The 17945-nt window shown below is 36.3% G+C and overlaps 1 protein-coding gene across 6 annotated transcripts in view; it reads left to right on the top strand.

Moving 5' to 3' along the window:
- ERCC8 (ERCC excision repair 8, CSA ubiquitin ligase complex subunit) overlaps positions 1–17945 on the top strand; it is an 85628-nt gene that overhangs the window by 30315 nt on the left and 37368 nt on the right. For 5 of the 6 annotated variants that reach the window (XM_031666184.1, XM_031666180.1, XM_031666181.1 and 2 more), the window contains 4 exons: positions 12224–12305; positions 13337–13405; positions 14546–14612; positions 17324–17424. In XM_031666184.1, the coding sequence (XP_031522044.1) occupies positions 12224–12305; positions 13337–13405; positions 14546–14612; positions 17324–17424 (319 nt within the window). The remainder of the gene's footprint in view (positions 1–12223; positions 12306–13336; positions 13406–14545; positions 14613–17323; positions 17425–17945) is intronic. The other variant, XM_031666185.1, reaches the window with a different exon arrangement.

Genomic DNA, 17945 nt, shown 5'->3' with positions numbered 1-17945 from the left:
TAGTAATTCAAACTAAATAGATGTGATTTTTTGACCTTACTACATTAGAATAATCCTATTATTTCAGATTTCTTTTCATAGCAAAGTGTATTTATTAAAATACATGTCATTGAAAATGAGAATGTATTTTAACAATTAAATGAATGTCATGAGTTTTCACTTCTGACTATAATGGAGTATCTTGTAGCCAAACCAGCACCTCCATTGAGAAAAGCTAGATAAAGCATAAACAAACATCTAGTTGAGGGTTTTAGAAAGCTGCCAAGAAATCTAGGAATTGAGAATTAGATCCTAGAGAGAACACTTACAGAAATGCATTCAACTTTCCACACACTGTTTTTCTCTTTGGACATTTGTCATTAATGTAGGGCAAGAGACTGAGAAGACACACATTGGATAGCTTCTAAGAGGCAGATAAATGAGTGGGACTTTAGTCCATTTCATACAGCTAGAGAGACAGAAATTGGAATGTGGGCTGCCAAGACAGCCAGAAATTAAAGGATCAAGATCACAGAAAGAAGAGAGATGCAGAGAAATCAGCCTGACATCTTGCACTGGTTTTGTCATTGAGGTATTCACTAACCAAGCTATGCGAGACCATAGACTAAGAAATGAAGCAGAAGACATTTGAAAAACAGCAGTTTTCCCCAGTCACATGGTACTGGAGAGAAGAATTGCAGTGCAGTACTTCCTAAGTAGAACAGGGCTTAGGAAAACACCCAGGCTCTTAGGGCACCTAGAGGGGTATATTCTAATAATGGGTACAAATAGGAGGTAGATGGAGCCTGTGGTAAGCAGCATCATGTCCCGCTCCCACATGTCTATGTGCTAATCTCTAGAACATGCAAAGGGGAATTAAGGTTGCCAATCACCTGACCTGAAGACTGGAAGATAATACTGAATTATCCTGGTGGGCCCAACATAATCATGAGAGTCTTAGAAAATGGAAATGGGAGGTAGAAGGAGATGGGGTAAATTTGACTGGGAGAATGGCCAGAAAAATGTAAAATTACTGGCTTTGAAGATGGATAAAGGGGATCACAAGCCAAGAAATGTGTGTGATCTGTAGAAGATGGAAAAAGTATTCTCTCCTAGAGCCTCCAAAAAGGAATGAAGCCCTGTCAACACCTTGATTATAGTCCATTGAGACCTATGTGAGAATGTTAACCTGTAGAACAGATTTATTACAGATAATAAATCTGTGTTATAAATTACTAAGTATGTGGTAATTCCTTACTGCATTGATAGAAAATTATTACAGAACTCTACGATAGCAGACAAGCTTTATGTTTGAATTGATATGATCCTCCCTCTCCTACCTGCCAAAGAGAGACTGGATCTTCTCTGGAGGAGGAGAACATGATACAGAACCTCTCCCAATTTTTTCTATGTAATTTCTAGCACTCTATCAGAAACTTCCAAGCTTACCAACAAATGAGCTTAGGAGGAAAAACAGGCAGTAGAAGAAGACTGACATCTCCAGGCCTAGATGCCTTTACCAGTAAATTATTCTAAACACTTATAAAAGAGATAATACCAATCTTATACAGATGCTTCAAGAGGAAAAAAAGAAACATTTGTAAACTTTTTTTATGGGGCCAGCATATCCATGATTTCAAAATTTACAAGGACATTATTTGGAAAATTACAGGCCAGCGTCTCTTATAAATGTAAATACAAAAATCCTAAATCAACTGTTAATATGTAGAATCTAGCAACATACAAAAAGAATAATATATCATGAGTGAACAGAAACAAGGTTGTTTTAACATCTATAAATCAGCTAATGTAATTCATCCTGTTAATAGAATGAAGGGGAAAAACTACATGTTAGTCATCTCAATAGATATGAAAATTTTGAAATAAAAGTCAATATCTTTTTTTTTTTAAAGAGACAAGAGTCTTGCTCTGTTGCCCCAACTAAAGTGCAGTGGCACAATTATAGCTCACTATAACCTCAAACTCCTGGCTCAAGAGATCCTCCCAGCTCAGGCTCCCAAGTAGTGAAGGCTACAGGTGTGCACCACTATCTCCGGCTAATTTTTTAACTTTTTGTAGAGACAGTGTCTCTCTGTCTTGCCCAGGCTGGTGTCAAAATCTGGCCTCAAATGGTGCTCCCACCTTGGCCTCTAAAAGTGTTGGGATTACAAGCATGAGCCACTGTGCCCATCCTCATTTTTTAAAATTCTCTGCATACTGACACACATAGGGTCAAAATAAAGGAATGGAGGAAGATGTACCAAGCAAATGGTAAGGAAAAAAATGTGGGGGTTTCAATCCTGGTCTCTGATAAAACAGACTTTAAACCAACAAAGATCAAAAGAGACAAAGAAGGCCATTACATGATGGTAAAGGGATGCATTCAACAAGAAGCGCTAACTATCCTAAATATATATGCACCCAATACAGGAGCACCCAGATTCATAAAGCAAGTCCTTAGACACTTACAAAGAGACTTAGACTTCCACACAATAATAATGGGAGACTATAACACCCCACTGTCAATATTAGACAGATCAACGAGACAGAAGGTTAACAAGGATATTGAGAACTGGAACTCAGCTCTGCACCAAGCAGACCTAATAGACATCTACAGAACTCTCCACCCCAAATGAACAGAATATACTACATTCTTCTCAGCACCACATCGCACTTATTCCAAAATTGACCACGTAGTTGGAAGTAAAGCACTCCTCAGCAAATGTAAAAGAACAGAAATCACAACAAACTGTCTCTCACACCACCGTGCAATCAAATTAGAACTCAGGATTAAGAAACTCACTCAAAACTGCATGACTGCATGGGAACTGAACAACCTACTCCTCAATGACTACTGGGTAAATAACGAAATGAAGGCAGAAATAAAGATGTTCTTTGAAACCAATGAGAACAAGGACACAATGTACCAGAATCTCTGGGACACATTTAAAGGAGTGTGTCAAGGGAAATGTATAGCACTAAATGCCCAAAGAGAAAGCAGGAAGGATCTAAAATCGACACCTTAACATCACAATTAAAAGAACTAGAGAAGCAAGAGCAAACAAATTCAAAAGTTAGCTGAAGGCAAGAAATAACTAAGATCAGAGCAGAACCGAAGGAGATAGAGACACAAAAAACTCTTCAATAAGTCATTGAATCCAGGAGCTGGTTTTTTGAAAAGATCAACAAAATTAATAGACTGCTAGCAAGACAAATAAAGAAGAAAAGGGAGGAGAATCAAATAGACACAATAAAAAATGATAAAGGGAATATCACCACCAATCCCACAGAAATACAAACTACCATCAGAGAATACTATAAACACCTCTACGCAAATAAACTAGAAAACCTAGAAGAAATGGATAAATTCCTGGACACATACACCCTCCCAAGACTAAACCAGGAAGAAGGTGAATCTCTGAATAGACCAATAACAGGTTCTGAAATTGAGGCAATAATTAATACCCTACCAACCAAAAAAAGTCCGGGACCAGACAGATTCACAGATGAATTCTACCAGAGGTACAAAGAGGAGCTGGTACCATTCTTTCTGAAACTATTCCAATCAATAGAAAAAGAGGGAATCCTCCCTAACTCATTTTATCAGGCCAGCATCATCCTGATACCAAAGCCTGGCAGAGACACAACAAAAAAAGAATTTTAGACAAATATCCCTGATGAACATCGATCCGAAAATTCTCAATAAAATATTGGCAAACCAAATCCAGCAGCACATCAAAAGTTTAGCCACCATGATCAAGTTGGTTTCATCCCTGGGATGCAAGGCTGGTTCAACATACACAAATCAATAAACATAATCCATCACATAAACAGAACCAACGACAAAAACCACATGATTACCTCAATAGATGCCAAAAAGGCCTTCAACAAAATTCAACAGCCCTTCATGCTAAAAACTCTCAATAACTTCGGTATTAATGGGATGTATCTCAAAATAGTAAGAGCTGTTTATGACAAATCCACAGCCAATATCATACTGAATGGGCAAAAAGTGGAAGCATTCCCTTTGAAAACTGGCACAAGACAGGGATGCCCTCTTTCACCACTCCTGTTTAACATAGTGTTGGAAGTTCTGGCCAGGGCAATCAGGCAAGACAAAGAGATAAAGCGTATTCAACTAGGAAAACAAGAAGTCAAGTTGTCCCTGTTTGCAGATGACATGATTGTATATTAAGAAAACCCCATCATCTGAGCCAAAAATCTCCTTAAGCTGATAAGCAACTTCATCAAAGTCTCAGAATACAAAATCAATATGCAAAAATCACAAGCATTCCTATATACCAATAACAAACAGAGAGCCAAATCATGAGTAAACTCCATTCACAATTGCTACAAAGAGAATGAAATACCTAGGAATCCAACTTACAAAGGATGTGAAGGACCTCTTCAAGGGGAACTACAAACCACTGCTCAACGAAATAAAAGAGGACACAAACAAATGGAAGAACATTCCATGCTTATGGACAGGAAGAATCAATATCGTGAAAATGGCCATACTGCCCAAGGTAATTTATAGATTCAGTGCATCCCCCTTAAGCTACCAATGAGTTTCTTCACAGAATTGGTAAAAACTACTTTAAATTTCATATGGAACCAAAAAAGAACCTGCATTGCCAAGACAATCCTAAGCCAAAAGAACAAAGCTGGAGGTATCACACTACCTGACTTCAAACTATACTACAAGGCTACAGTAACTTGTTTTGGTTACTGTTTGGTATGGTACTGGTACCAAAACAGAGATATAGACCAATGGAGCAGAACAGAGGCCTCAGAAGTAACACCACACATCTACAACCATCTGATCTTTGACAAACCTGACAAAAACAAGAAATGGGGAAAGGATTCCCTATTTAGTAAATGGTGCTGGGGAAACTGGCTAGCCATATGTAGAAAGCTGAAACTGGATCCCTTCCTTACACCTTATACAAAAATTAATTCAAGATGGATTAAAGACATAAATGTTAGACTTAAAACCATAAAAAACCTAGAAGAAAACCTAGGCAATACCATTCAGGACATAACACATGGGCAAGGACTTCATGTCTAAAACATCAAGAGCAATGGCAACAAAAGTCAATTGACAAATGGGATCTAATTAAACTAAAGAGCTTCTGCACATCAAAAGAAACTACCATCAGAGTGAACGGGCAACCTACAGAATGGGAGAAGATTTTTGCAATCTACCCATCTGACAAAGGGCTAATATCCATAATCTACAAAGAACTTAAACAAATTTACAAGAAAAAAAACAACAACCCCATCAAAAAGTGGGCAAAGTATATGAACAGATACTTCTCAAAGAAGGCATTTATGCAGCCAACAGACACATGAAAAAATCTCATCATCACTCACCATCAGAGAAATGCAAATCAAAACCACAATGAGATACCATCTCACACCAGTTAGAAGGCCTTATTAAAAAGTCCAGACAAACAGATGCTGGAGAGGATGTGGAGAAACAGGAACGCTTTTACACTGTTGGTGGGAGTGTAAACTAGTTCAACCATTGTGGAAGACAGTGTGGCAATTCCTCAAGGATCTAGAACTAGAAATACCATTTGACCCAGCCATCCCATTACTGGGTATATACCCAAAGGATTATAAATCATTCTACTGTAGAGACACATGCACACATATGTTTATCGTGGCACTATTCACAATAGCAAAAACTTGGATCCAACCCAGATGTCCATCGATGACAGACTGGATTAAGAAAATGTGGCACATATACACCACGGAATACTATGCAGCCATAAAAAAAGATGAGTTCATGTCCTTTGCTGGGACATGGATAAAGCTGGAAACCATGATTTTCAGTCAACTGTCACAAGGACAGAAAACCAAACACCGCATGTTCTCACTCATAGGTGGGAATTGAACAATGAGAACACTGGGACACAGGGAGGGGAACATCACACACCGGGGCCTGTCATGGGGCGGGGGACGGGGGAGGGATAGCATTAGGAGAAATAAGTTAATGGATGCAGCAAGCAAACATGGCACATGTATACCTATGTAACAAACCTGCACATTGTGCACATGTACCCTAGAACTTAAAAGTATAATTTTTAAAAAGACAGAAAAAAAAAAAATTCTCTGCATACTAGGAATGGAAGAGAAATTCCTTAATTTGATAAAAAGTATCTATTTTTTTAAAAAATCTAAAGCAACCATTATATTTGGTGGTAAAATGTTGAAAGCTTTCCCTTTGCATTATCCCCGTTATTTTCTCTGTTCAACATTGTACTGAATGTCCTAGTCAGTGCAATAAAGCAAACAAAGGAAATAAAAGGGACAGAAACTGGACAGGAGGCATTTAAACTGTCATTCACAGAAGACGTGATTATGAATGTAGAAAATTCAAAAGAATCTATAGCCAAATTATTAGGATTAATATAAGTAAATTTAGTAAATTTTCTGGATACAAGGTAAATTATATTTCTGAATTCCATGAAATTTCAAAACCAGTATTGTTTACCATAGCATCAAAAATTGTCATGTACCTAGTAATATATTTAATGAAAAATATACAAGACTATTCCGAATAGAGAACTTTAGAACATTATTGAGAGAAATGAAGACCTAAATAAATGTGAGATATTCCATGTTCAAGAATTAAAAGGTTCAGTGTGGTAAAAATATCAGTTCTACCCAAACGGATCTATAGAATCAATGCATTTTCTATTAGACTCTTACAAGATTTCTTTTTTGTAAATTGACTAGCTAATTCTAATGTTCACATGGAAATGCAAAAGGGCAGGGCACTCTTGAAAAAGAGTGAAGTTGGAAGACTTCACTATCAGCTATCAAGACTTGCTATAAAGTTATACTAGTTAAGGCAATGTGATATTGGTATAAATAAAAAAGAAAAACACACACCACACAGTGAAACAGGAGAATCAAGAAATGTACCCGTTCATGACAATAATTTGATTTATGATAATACAGGTAACCCTTGAATACTGTGGAGATAAGGGAAGCTGATTCCCATCACAGTTGAAAATCTATATATAATTTTTTATTCCCCCAAAAGAGTAACTACTAATAGCCTAGTGTTAATTGGTAGCCTTCCAGATTACATAAACAGTCGATTAACGCATACTTTATATATTATATGTAATATATACTGTATTTTATTATTATTATTTTTTTTTTTTCCGAGACAGAGTCTCTCTGTGTCACCTGTGCTGGAGTGCAGTGACGTGATGAGTGCAGTGACGTGATCTCAGCTCACTGCAACCTCCGCCTCCTGGGTTCAAGTGATTCTCCTGCCCCAGCCTCCCAAGTAGCTGAGACAACAGGCATGTGCCACCATGCCTGGCTAATTTTTGTATTTTTAGTAGAGACAGGGTTTCACCATGTTGGCCAGGCTGGTCTTGAACTCCTGACCTCAGTTGATCCACCCACCTCAACCTCTCAAAGTGCTGGGATTACAGGCGTGAGCCACCACGCCTGGCCTATATACTGTATTGTTACAATAAAGTAAGCTAGAGAAAAGAAAATGTTATTAAGAAAATCATGAGGAAGAAAAATATATTTACTAAGTCAGTGGAAGTGGATCATCATAAAGGTCTTTATCCTCATCATCTTCACATTGAGTAGACTGAGGAGAAGCAGCAGGAAGAGGAGGGGTTGACCTTGCTGTCTGTAGGGTAGCAAAAGGTGTAAGAAGATTTGGAAGGAAAGGCAGGCACACTTGGTATAACTATGGAAATACGTCGTAATTTCTGTGTGTTCTGCTTTATTTCTCTAAAAATGTTTCTGTTACAGTACTGATCCTTCTTCCACTATTTGCTTTAGTTTCAGAGCCCATATCATCGAAGGGTCCATATCATAAGAGTCCTTTGTGGATTTTTTTTTTTTTTTTTTCCAGAATAGGGCATTTTTGTCTACTTTTAAAACCTGTTCAGGCAGATATCCTTTGTCCTCGATGATTTTCTTAATGATATCTGGAAACTCACCTGTTGCCTTTTGGTGGGCAGAAGCTTCTTATCCTATTATCTTGACTTTTTTAAAGCCAAACCTCTTTCCAAAATTATCAAACCATCTTTTTCTGGCATTAAATTCTCCAGCTTTAGATCCTTCACTTTCCTTTGGCTTCACATTGTCATATAATGACCATATTGACTTTGCTTTTTAAAAGTCATATTAGAGTCTATATATCGATATGCCTTTCTTTTAACAATCCTGCACCCCCATAAAAGTTGGATTCTCAATAAGAGGTCAAAGGTATTTTACAAAACATACAAGGTTTTCACATCTGCTGGCATAGCTGCAGTGACATCATCACAAATTTTCTTTTTTTACAATGGTTCTTATGCTGGACTCATTTATCTTGAAATGGTGGGCAACCACAGCTGCACACCTCAATCTATGGTACATGTCTAGCAGTTCAGCCTGTTCTTGTAATGTCATGACTTTTCTCTGCTTCTTGGGACCACTTGCAGCATCACTAGTGATACTTTTTATGGGTTCCAAGGTGTATGATATGTGAATTTTATCTTGACAAAGCCATTATTTATATATATATATAGGAATATATTTATATATATATATATATATGCGCATATATATATATATAGGAATGACCCCAGGTTTTCTAGCTTGGCAATTGGGTGGATTATATTGTTATTATACTAAGATAGGGAAGGGTTGGAATGATGAGTTCAATTTTTGATTTGTTGAGTTTGAGGGATTTACGGGAAATCCAAATGAAGATAATCCAGGAATCGATCTATACATACCCAGAATTCAGGATTGAGGTCTACACTGAGTATACAGATTTGTGCCTCACTACATATTGAGTGTCCCTAATCCAGAAGTTCAAAATTTGAAGTTTTTTTGAGTTCTAGATTTGGAATGCTCAACCAGTAAGTATAATGCAAACATTCCAAAACCAAAAAAAATCTGAAATCCGAAACATTTCTGGTACCAGTTACTTTGGATAAGGGATACTTAACTCATAACATACAAGTGGCAATTGAAAGGGGTGCATAGAACAAAACCTTGAAGACAAAGATAAATAGGACAGAAAAAGGAAACCAAACTCTGCTATAGGTGATGAAAAGATGTAGCCAAGGAGAGAAAGGAAAATCAGGAATATATGATACAATGGAAGCCAGTAAAAGATTGCTTTAAAGAAGATGGGAGTAATCAGCTGTGTTGAATGCTACGAACAGATTAAATCAGATGAGGAGGTTATTGGTAATATTGGAAGAGTAGTATGATTTAGAGTAGTGCAATAAAAATAAGATTGCAATTAGTTGAGAAATACATGGGAGATAAGGAATTAGAGATAGCCAAAGTTTGGATTTGAAGAGGAGGAAAGATTAGGGAGAACGTAGGGTGAAAAGGCTCTTTGTTTTTGTCTTAGGGAAGGGGTGTTAAGATGAAAAAGACTTGAACTTTTAGTGCTGTTGGGAATGAGCCAGTGGGGACAGAGGTTATAAATACCCAGAAGATAATCTATAGGGTGCGATTTCTGACAGTGCTGAAGGGAATCTGAACACAAGTAGGGGGATTAACATTAAAAATGGGGAGGAATCTGAAGACCAGCCTGGCCAATATGGTGAAACTCCATCTCTACTAAAAATACAAAAATTAGCTGGGCATCGTGGTGGGTACCTGTAGCCCCAGCTGCTCGGGAGGCTGAGGTAGGAGAATCACTTGAACCCGGGAGGCGGAGGTTGCAATGAGCTGAGATTGTGCCACTGCACTCCAGCCTGGGCAACAGAGCAAGACTCCATCTCAAAAAAAAAAAAAAGGCGGGGTTGAGGAATCATGTTTCTATGATAACAGGAGTGAAGAAGGAAAAAGGATAAGTGGAAGTAAATGTGTTTGTAGGTTTGTTGGTAAGACATTAAGGAAATTCTGATTGAGTGCCTCCTATTTTCTCCTTGAAATAAAAGATCAGATTACCTGTTGTGACTTGAGTGGGTATATTTGTGGAGAAGATTTGAAATAGCTGAGGAATACTGCAGAGAAGAATACTAGTGAAATATAGTGGGACTGGCAGTCATTACTGAAATCCAGAGGAAATGAATATTCTTTTATAGTGATGTCACACTGCCCTAATTGTAAGATTTTTTACCTGGGTAGAGCAAGGGATTGGCCAACTCTGGGCTCATGGGCAAGTCTGGCTCATGGCCTTTTTTTGTAAATAAAGTAGGTTTTAGACACAAATATTGAAGCTGCCTTTGCAAAAATTATATCAGTGAGAAAATTGTGGCAGTAGGGGAGATCTGATCTAGCCAACACCCCCTCTTGCCTTTAGCCTTCAAGCTGCCTTAATTATTCCTGGACTTTGGCCAAGCTAACTTTGGAAGACATTTAGTTAATACTCTATTTTTTAATTTTATTTACTTATTTATTTATTTTTGAGAAAGAGGTTCACTCTGTTGCCCAGGCTGGAGTGTAATGGCGTGATCTTAGCTCACTGCAACCTCTGCCTCCCGGGTTCAAGCGATTCTCCTGCCTCAGCCTCTCATATAGCTGGCGTTACAGGCGCCCGCCACCATGACTAGCTAATTTTTGTATTTTAAGTAGAGTTTCACCATGTTGGCCAGGCTTGTCTCATACTCCTGACCTCAAGTGATCCACCTACCTTGGCCTCCCAAAGTACTGGGATTACAGGAGTAAGCCACTGCCCCCAGCCATTTTATAGTTTAAATGATAATAGCCCTTCTCCAAAAACTCAGCCACCTTTGTAAAGCTAATGAGAGACCACCAGACTAGGAGGAGGAGAGGAGCCTGAATTCTGCTAAGATATAGGCTCAGCAGTAGCTCACACCTGTAATCCCAACACTTTGGGAGGCCAAGGAGGGTGGATTGCTTGAGCCCAGGAGTTCGAGACCAGCCTGGGCAACATGGCAAAACCCCATCTCTACCAAAAATACAAAAATTAGCCAGTCTCATAACCTGGTCTCAAAAATAGATAAATAAATAAATAAAGAGACATAAATGATTGCCAGCCATTATTCCAGAGGTCACAAGATATATAACTTCCCCAATTACTCCTGTATATAACATCACAACTGCAGAACCTGAGATTGGCCTTTTGAGATATCTTTTCAGGATTTTTTCATATCTGACACCAGTGGCACCACCTGGACCTACCAACTGCCCCTGTGGCCCCACCCAAAAGTGGCTCAGTGGACAAGAGGGCCATTCCCCATACCCTTATGGTTGCACCCCCAACCAGTCAACAGCAAGCACCCATTCATTGCCTAACCACTCCCACCCCTTCCCTCAAACTACCTTTGAAAAACCCCTAACCTACAAGACTTCAAGGAGATTGATTAATGTTAATAAATGCCATCTCCCACTTGGCACGGCCAGCCTTGCATCAGTTAAACTCTTTACTGCAATGCCATGGTCTTTGTGAATTGGTTTTGTTTGTGCAGCAGGCAGAAAGAACCTGGTGAGCAGTTACAATATGTTCATTTATTGTCTATGACTGCTTTAACACTGCAGTGACAGAGATGAGTAGTTGGTCCTGAAAGCCTAAAATATTTACCATCTGACTTTTACAGAAAGTTTGCCAACCCCTAATGTAGGTCAATTTGGATATAAGTACAGAGAAGGCAGACATTTGGAGTCGCCCAGGGTTGAAGTCTTGACAAATGGAAGGATATTAGCAAAGGAATTGCAGATATTGGCAGTTGACTTTGGTATTGGTATTGGACTTTGAAATCCAAGCTGGAGAGGAAGAGAAGTAGATGAAAGGAACTGATAGGGGTTCCAGAGTTTATTTGGATTTCTTGAGAGTATTTGGTGGGGAAAAGCTGAAAATTATAGAAGACTGTGGTCATAGATAACTGAAATGTAAGATTTCAAAGAAGGGGCAATTCTAGGTAGTGACAGTGTCCTGGGTGTGGTAGCTCAGGTTATATGGAACTGAGATGCAGTGCTGACTACATTATCCATATAGATGCTGAGCTCTCTCCCCACCAGGAATATGGAATATGGAGAGGCACATGCTTGTATTTTCTTAATTTGTGGGATTTATTGGGAAAACATATTTTTTTCTCATAGAAGGGAAAAGAATGTTGTAAATGACAGGATTTCAAATTATCAAGGTTTTTGGGGGTATTACATTCCTATGTTTAAGTTGAATTGCTAACAGTCAATTTAAAAATAGCTACAAATTTAGGGAAAAGTAAATAGAAATCTTATTGCTTTTTTACTTAAACCTTATACTTTTTTAATGTCTTTTGATTACCAGACTGCAGATGTATTTAATTTTGAGGAAACAGTTTATAGTCATCATATGTCTCCAGTCTCCACCAAGCACTGTTTGGTAGCAGGTTTGTGAGTGTATTCTTTTGTCTTTTGAAATATTGAAAACTTTCTCCCTTTTTATTTCTAGTTAGTTTTGATGTAGACATTTTAACCCACAGGAATATCACAATTCTTTATATATATATATGTACTATTTATATTCAGTTCAACAGATATTGTACAAGGCAAGCACTATGCTAGTGGCCAGGGTTCAGAGAATAAGAGCATACTTCTGTCCTCTAAAGAGTTCCTTTTAAACCACCGAAGTTTCAGAGATTTTACATGAATAAAATTTGGCAACTTTCCCAATTTGACACAATAAAACAAGAAAATTATTTCTTTCTCTAAGATTGTGATTCAAATTAAGCATCAATTTATATAAAAGTAACTGCAACAAACATCTTCATATTATAAGGGAGAAAAAATGATTTTCTGGTATCAGGTATCTGGGCCCTGTGATTCATTATTTCTGTGGCATCACGTGAGTCTCTACCTCTGGATATCAGTCAGCTCTTTTATCTGTAAAGAAGAGCTAGGAACTAAGTTGTCTTTGAGGTCCTTTCAGTCTGTGTCCAGAGTTTCCGTGAATCTGTTGCTAGTGATTGGAAGTATATCATTAACTTGGAAAAACTAAGCTTTTAAAATACAATGATTTGATGTGATAAAATGGAGTAGAACTATACATACATACGTACACATTTACCAATATAAATTTCCTGGGTTTGATACTGTGTTTTAGTAAGCTCACACATAATCGTTGGGGAAACCTAGTGAAGGGTACACAGTTCTCTTTATACTAGCTTTGCAACTGCTTGCAAATCTATAATTATTTCAGAATAAAAAATAAATGGAATAATAGAGGTCTCTTACTACTAAAATATAACTGTAGTTAAAATAACTTTTCTAAATGTAAACATTAAAAATGACAATGTATTTTTGGCATGTATCTTTATATTTCTGCATGGATACAGTGAAAATGTCATGATTACTAATGATAATGTCTTGTTTCCTTTTGATGATGACTTATGATAAAATTAAACCGGTTCTGTTTTCACAGTTGGTACTAGAGGACCCAAAGTACAACTTTGTGACTTGAAGTCTGGATCCTGTTCTCACATTCTACAGGGTATTTTTATTTTATTTCAAACAGCAACTACTTTGAGTAAACAATTCAATAAAAAGAAACGTTACTAACAATGTATTCTTTGTAAGTGACATGACTGATGTACTGTGTGCTAGTTGTTAAAAGTCAGCAGAGAAATAAAGATCCTTCCGTGCATTATTCTTATAAAACTGAACCACTGAAAAGACATTTATGTGAACAGTGGTCATTGGGGAAGCTCAAATGATATAAAAAATAGTTCTAACTCAAAACCTTGTGTTATTTCTACATTTAAAAAAACTAACGCAACTCACATCAGTGTATTTGTCTCATGTATTATTTAATATTCTGGCTAATGAGTAAATATTGTTCTTAATATTTAGGTACATTTTTTCTCAGTAAAAACATTTCAGAAAAATATATTGAAGTAATTCTTTGGTAAAGGTGTATTTAAATTATTCTTGCTACTTTTATCAGTATTAGATTGTCTAATTCTAAACAATGAAAAGATAGAATATAATTTATATATTTTTAGTCATCTCAAAGAAACATATAACAAATATATTAAGAAAAGTTGGTGAGATGGGTAGCATTTTTGACATTATTATGAATTTTTATTAATATAAGCTGAGCAGATGGAAATGTCTTATGTGAATAGTTCAGTTAGGTAAAAGTGAATTAAAATATTGAAATCACTTACCCTTTGAACTTATCACCTGTGCTTTCTAGAAAAAAAACATTTTATATAAATGCTTTTCTACAATCATGAATTAAAGTAATTTTCTCATAACTTTATGAGAAATTGGGAAACATTTTTATCCTTTAAAATGTTTATCTTGTATATTTTATTACAGTAACTGAGCTTGAGTTATATGGATTTACTGCCATAGGCTAACTACTGTATTTAAAAAGAAAGACTTACTTAACTCCGTTTTTTCCAAAGCAAAACTAGTTCTTTTACAATAAAATACCATGTGTTAGAAATACTCCTGTAAACTTCACATTAGCATTGAAATGTCAATTATTATAAATCTGAGAAATGACCATATCTATTCACATTGAGTGTTTAGCCTCACTTTCTTCAGAATCAGGCAAAATTATTGGCACTTTATCTTCTGATTTTTCGGGTATCTTGCAAGACTTTTCATATAGTTGTATTTGCAGGTCACAGACAAGAAATATTAGCAGTTTCCTGGTCGCCACGTTATGACTATATCTTGGCAACGGCAAGGTAAAATTATTTGCTTTTGAAGTTAGTAATTAAGAATAAGCATTTTGAAAAGTCTACATTTATGTAATGTATATATTTTAGCATATTTAATTATTAATTCACTCCTTTAAAATGAAGTCTTGAGTTAGAAATTTTAATTCATGTCACCAAAAGAAGTCTTCCTTTGTATTCTAATTCTAATCCTATCCACTTTCAAGGTGTTTCACCTTAGAACACAGAGGAACTGTGTTGTGTCATTCTTACACACAAAAGTATAACACTGCAAATTTTTAAATAGAGCATTTTTATGCATTATCTTTAACCTGGAATTCTTTTGAATGTGATATATCCACACATTAATTGATTCAATTTTCTGATATTTAATGACTTCCTCCCACATGCCAAGCGTTGTGCTAGGGACACAGGTAACTAAGGCTTCGAAAAGCCAACAATCTAATGATCTAATGGGGCATATAGTCAAAAATCAGTGATTACGGGGCATCCTGAAAAATGCTTTAATAGAGGTACATCTCTAGAAGGAGTAATATAGGAAAAGAAAACAGGATCACTTAACTCTGAGAGGATCAAAAGATGTGGGGAGGTTTATTTGTTTGCTGGAGAAAAAAGAGTATTGCATATTTATATGCTGGGGAAAGAGTACCAGTAGAGAGAAACAGGTGAAGATAAGAAATGGAGGGAATAATTGGTGCATTAGGTCCTCAAATACACAGAAGTGGTTAGTATCGAGGATCCAGATGACGGTGGAGGGGACACCTAGTTTGGCACATGAAGAGCACTGTGAGACTAAATGGAAAAAGGAAAAGGTGAACGTGGATACAGTTAAGTTTGTAGCTTTGGCAGAGAAGCTCAAGAAATTCAGACTTAATGGCTTCTCGGTTTTTAGTGGAGTAGAACTTGTTGTCACCTCTTGAAAATATAGGAATGAGGATGCAATTTTGAGGAAAGATAGTATGGATCTGGAATAATAGATTGAAAGAGTGAGGGAGCTGATTAAGGGCACGTAGGATTACTGGGCAGTTCTCAGTTGAAGATGTAGAGCACAGCTGTAATAAGCCACAGAAATTAAAACATTAAATGAAAGAGGCTTAACAATTTTCAGTGTCTACAGGAAAGTACCTCAGTGCCTGAAAATTTAGAAGTCGTGAGTAAAAGGAAAAAAATAAAATCACAAAAAGACTTGTAGAAAGGATCAAGGATCTAATGAAGTAGGAGAGTTAGACTAAGAAAACTTAAAAACTGAAGGGATAGGAAGTAGTAATCAAATATTTTGATATATTTTCATAAAGCTTTAAGTAGAAGAAGAATTATTACAAAAGCTATTCATATTAATTTTATAAAGATCTGTGTCTGGATTTTTTTTAAGTTTCCAGCCCTCGCTCCCTGCCACAGTTTAGGCCCCAAAGAAGCTTCTGTTAATAATTGGCAGAATGTGATGTTGAAATTTACCATTTCTAAAGTGCAGCAAGGTCTATAATGTAGCCATAAGAAGACTAGCTAAAGAGGTATGAAGGTTAGGAACTAGGTGCTGGTTATGCTTGGGTGGATTTTACATTTTTCATGCTTAACTTGTTTTTCATCAGATAAGAGGAGAGCTAAGAAGCTTTCAATTATAAGAATACTCCAGAAATTTGAATCAGTACCAGAATGGACCTAGTAATCAGTGTTAAAAGTTGGATATGTTCAAATCTTATCTGTTTCAGAAGAAACGTAAATCCTCATACTGATTTCGTTTCCCTCACCTGGAAAGAAAGAAAACCAACTTAAGAATGGGAAATGCTAGCTTTTTGCTGACTATTCCAGTTGGCTAGGTTTGATGATCATCTGTGAAAAGAATCGAGATTATAGAAACCAGTACACCCTGTGTGTATATTTTTTTAAAACTTATAAATAAAAAATAGGCTTATAAAAGTGTAATGTAGTGCTCTCTCATTAAAATGACATTGAATAGCCCCCTGGGTTACAATATTGTTGAGGTCCTTGTGAGGACATGATAGCATCAGTTGAACTGATTAGGAGCACATCGGATTGCCGGGCATTTTTCTTTAGAAATAATCTAGAAGCTGAAATAGATGTCTGATCATAGATTTACTTTTCTTCTTTTCGCTTACTTGAAAGAAAATAGAAGTAAGTGTTTAATTTCTAGGCAACATTAAATATAGTTCTCACATATATGGCAAAGATTGATTTGAGTATAGGAAACCAAATGGAAATGCATTGTCCTCATTATTCACCTTACTCTTACCGTTTTTTATATAAAAAGGAAAAAAACACCAAATCATAGCAAATAGATTCTTGAGCAAAGTAAAATTAGTTAACTGCTTGTCTTGACAGCATTTGGATAACAAGCGGTAGAGAAAGTATGGTAAGGAACTTACTAGGGATAAGCTACAAGCCTTTCTGGTCCTTGGGAGAAAAGATGCTCATGTAATTTAAAACGGTATAAAAAGTAGCAAAATTTTGTTCTTGTTATCTGGAAAAGAAAGGTTACCTTTTTTTTTTTTTTTTTTTTTTTTTGCTATTTACTCACTAATTTGAGCTACTGTTGACTATTGAATATTTGCTGAAAAGGCGAAAGTTCAACAACTCTAATGTATGAATACATACGTACCTATATAACAAGACCTCTGTGTGCCGTAAAACTAGAAAGGTGGGTGAGGGGTACAGTCATTGTCCTAGCTACATATGTCAATGTAACATTTATTTATTCTCAGTGCTGACAGTAGAGTAAAATTATGGGATGTGAGAAGAGCATCAGGATGTTTGATTACTCTTGATCAGCATAATGGGAAAAAGTCACAAGCTGTTGAATCAGGTAAGGAAGAACACGTTAATGAAGAAATACGACAATGATAGTATTTTTTCACATTGAACATTTTTAATTGAAGCCAAATAATAAATGCATATTGACAAATTGCGAACTTTATCATTTTTTAAAAAGGCATTCATCATATATCACTTTCTTAATTTATGTAAAAAAAGCCTTATGATTCTCTTTCTTTAAGATACAAATAAAAATGGCAGTTTCATTTGCCCCCAAATTTTCAAAAGTAGAAATTTTTCTGAATTAACTTGCTTTACTTATTTTGTTTTTGCTCCATTGAGGCCAACTATACAAATTCAATGCCATTTAAAAAGTCACAATAAATTACAGAAATAGTAACATTTTGTGGCCATTGTATCAACATAAAATTGTGTTAAATGTGAGTCAGCTGCAATCCATGTGACAAAGTACCTAAACTGCATTTTTACAGTAGAATTTAATTCCTATGTAGAAATTTTGGTATAGAATTAATTCTGGACCAGAAATATATCAGAATGAACTATATAAAACCT

Source organism: Papio anubis, chromosome 5, assembly GCF_008728515.1.
Source record: "Papio anubis isolate 15944 chromosome 5, Panubis1.0, whole genome shotgun sequence".
Lineage (NCBI taxonomy): Eukaryota > Metazoa > Chordata > Mammalia > Primates > Cercopithecidae > Papio > Papio anubis.
This window is presented reverse-complemented; position numbering and strand designations above follow the sequence as displayed.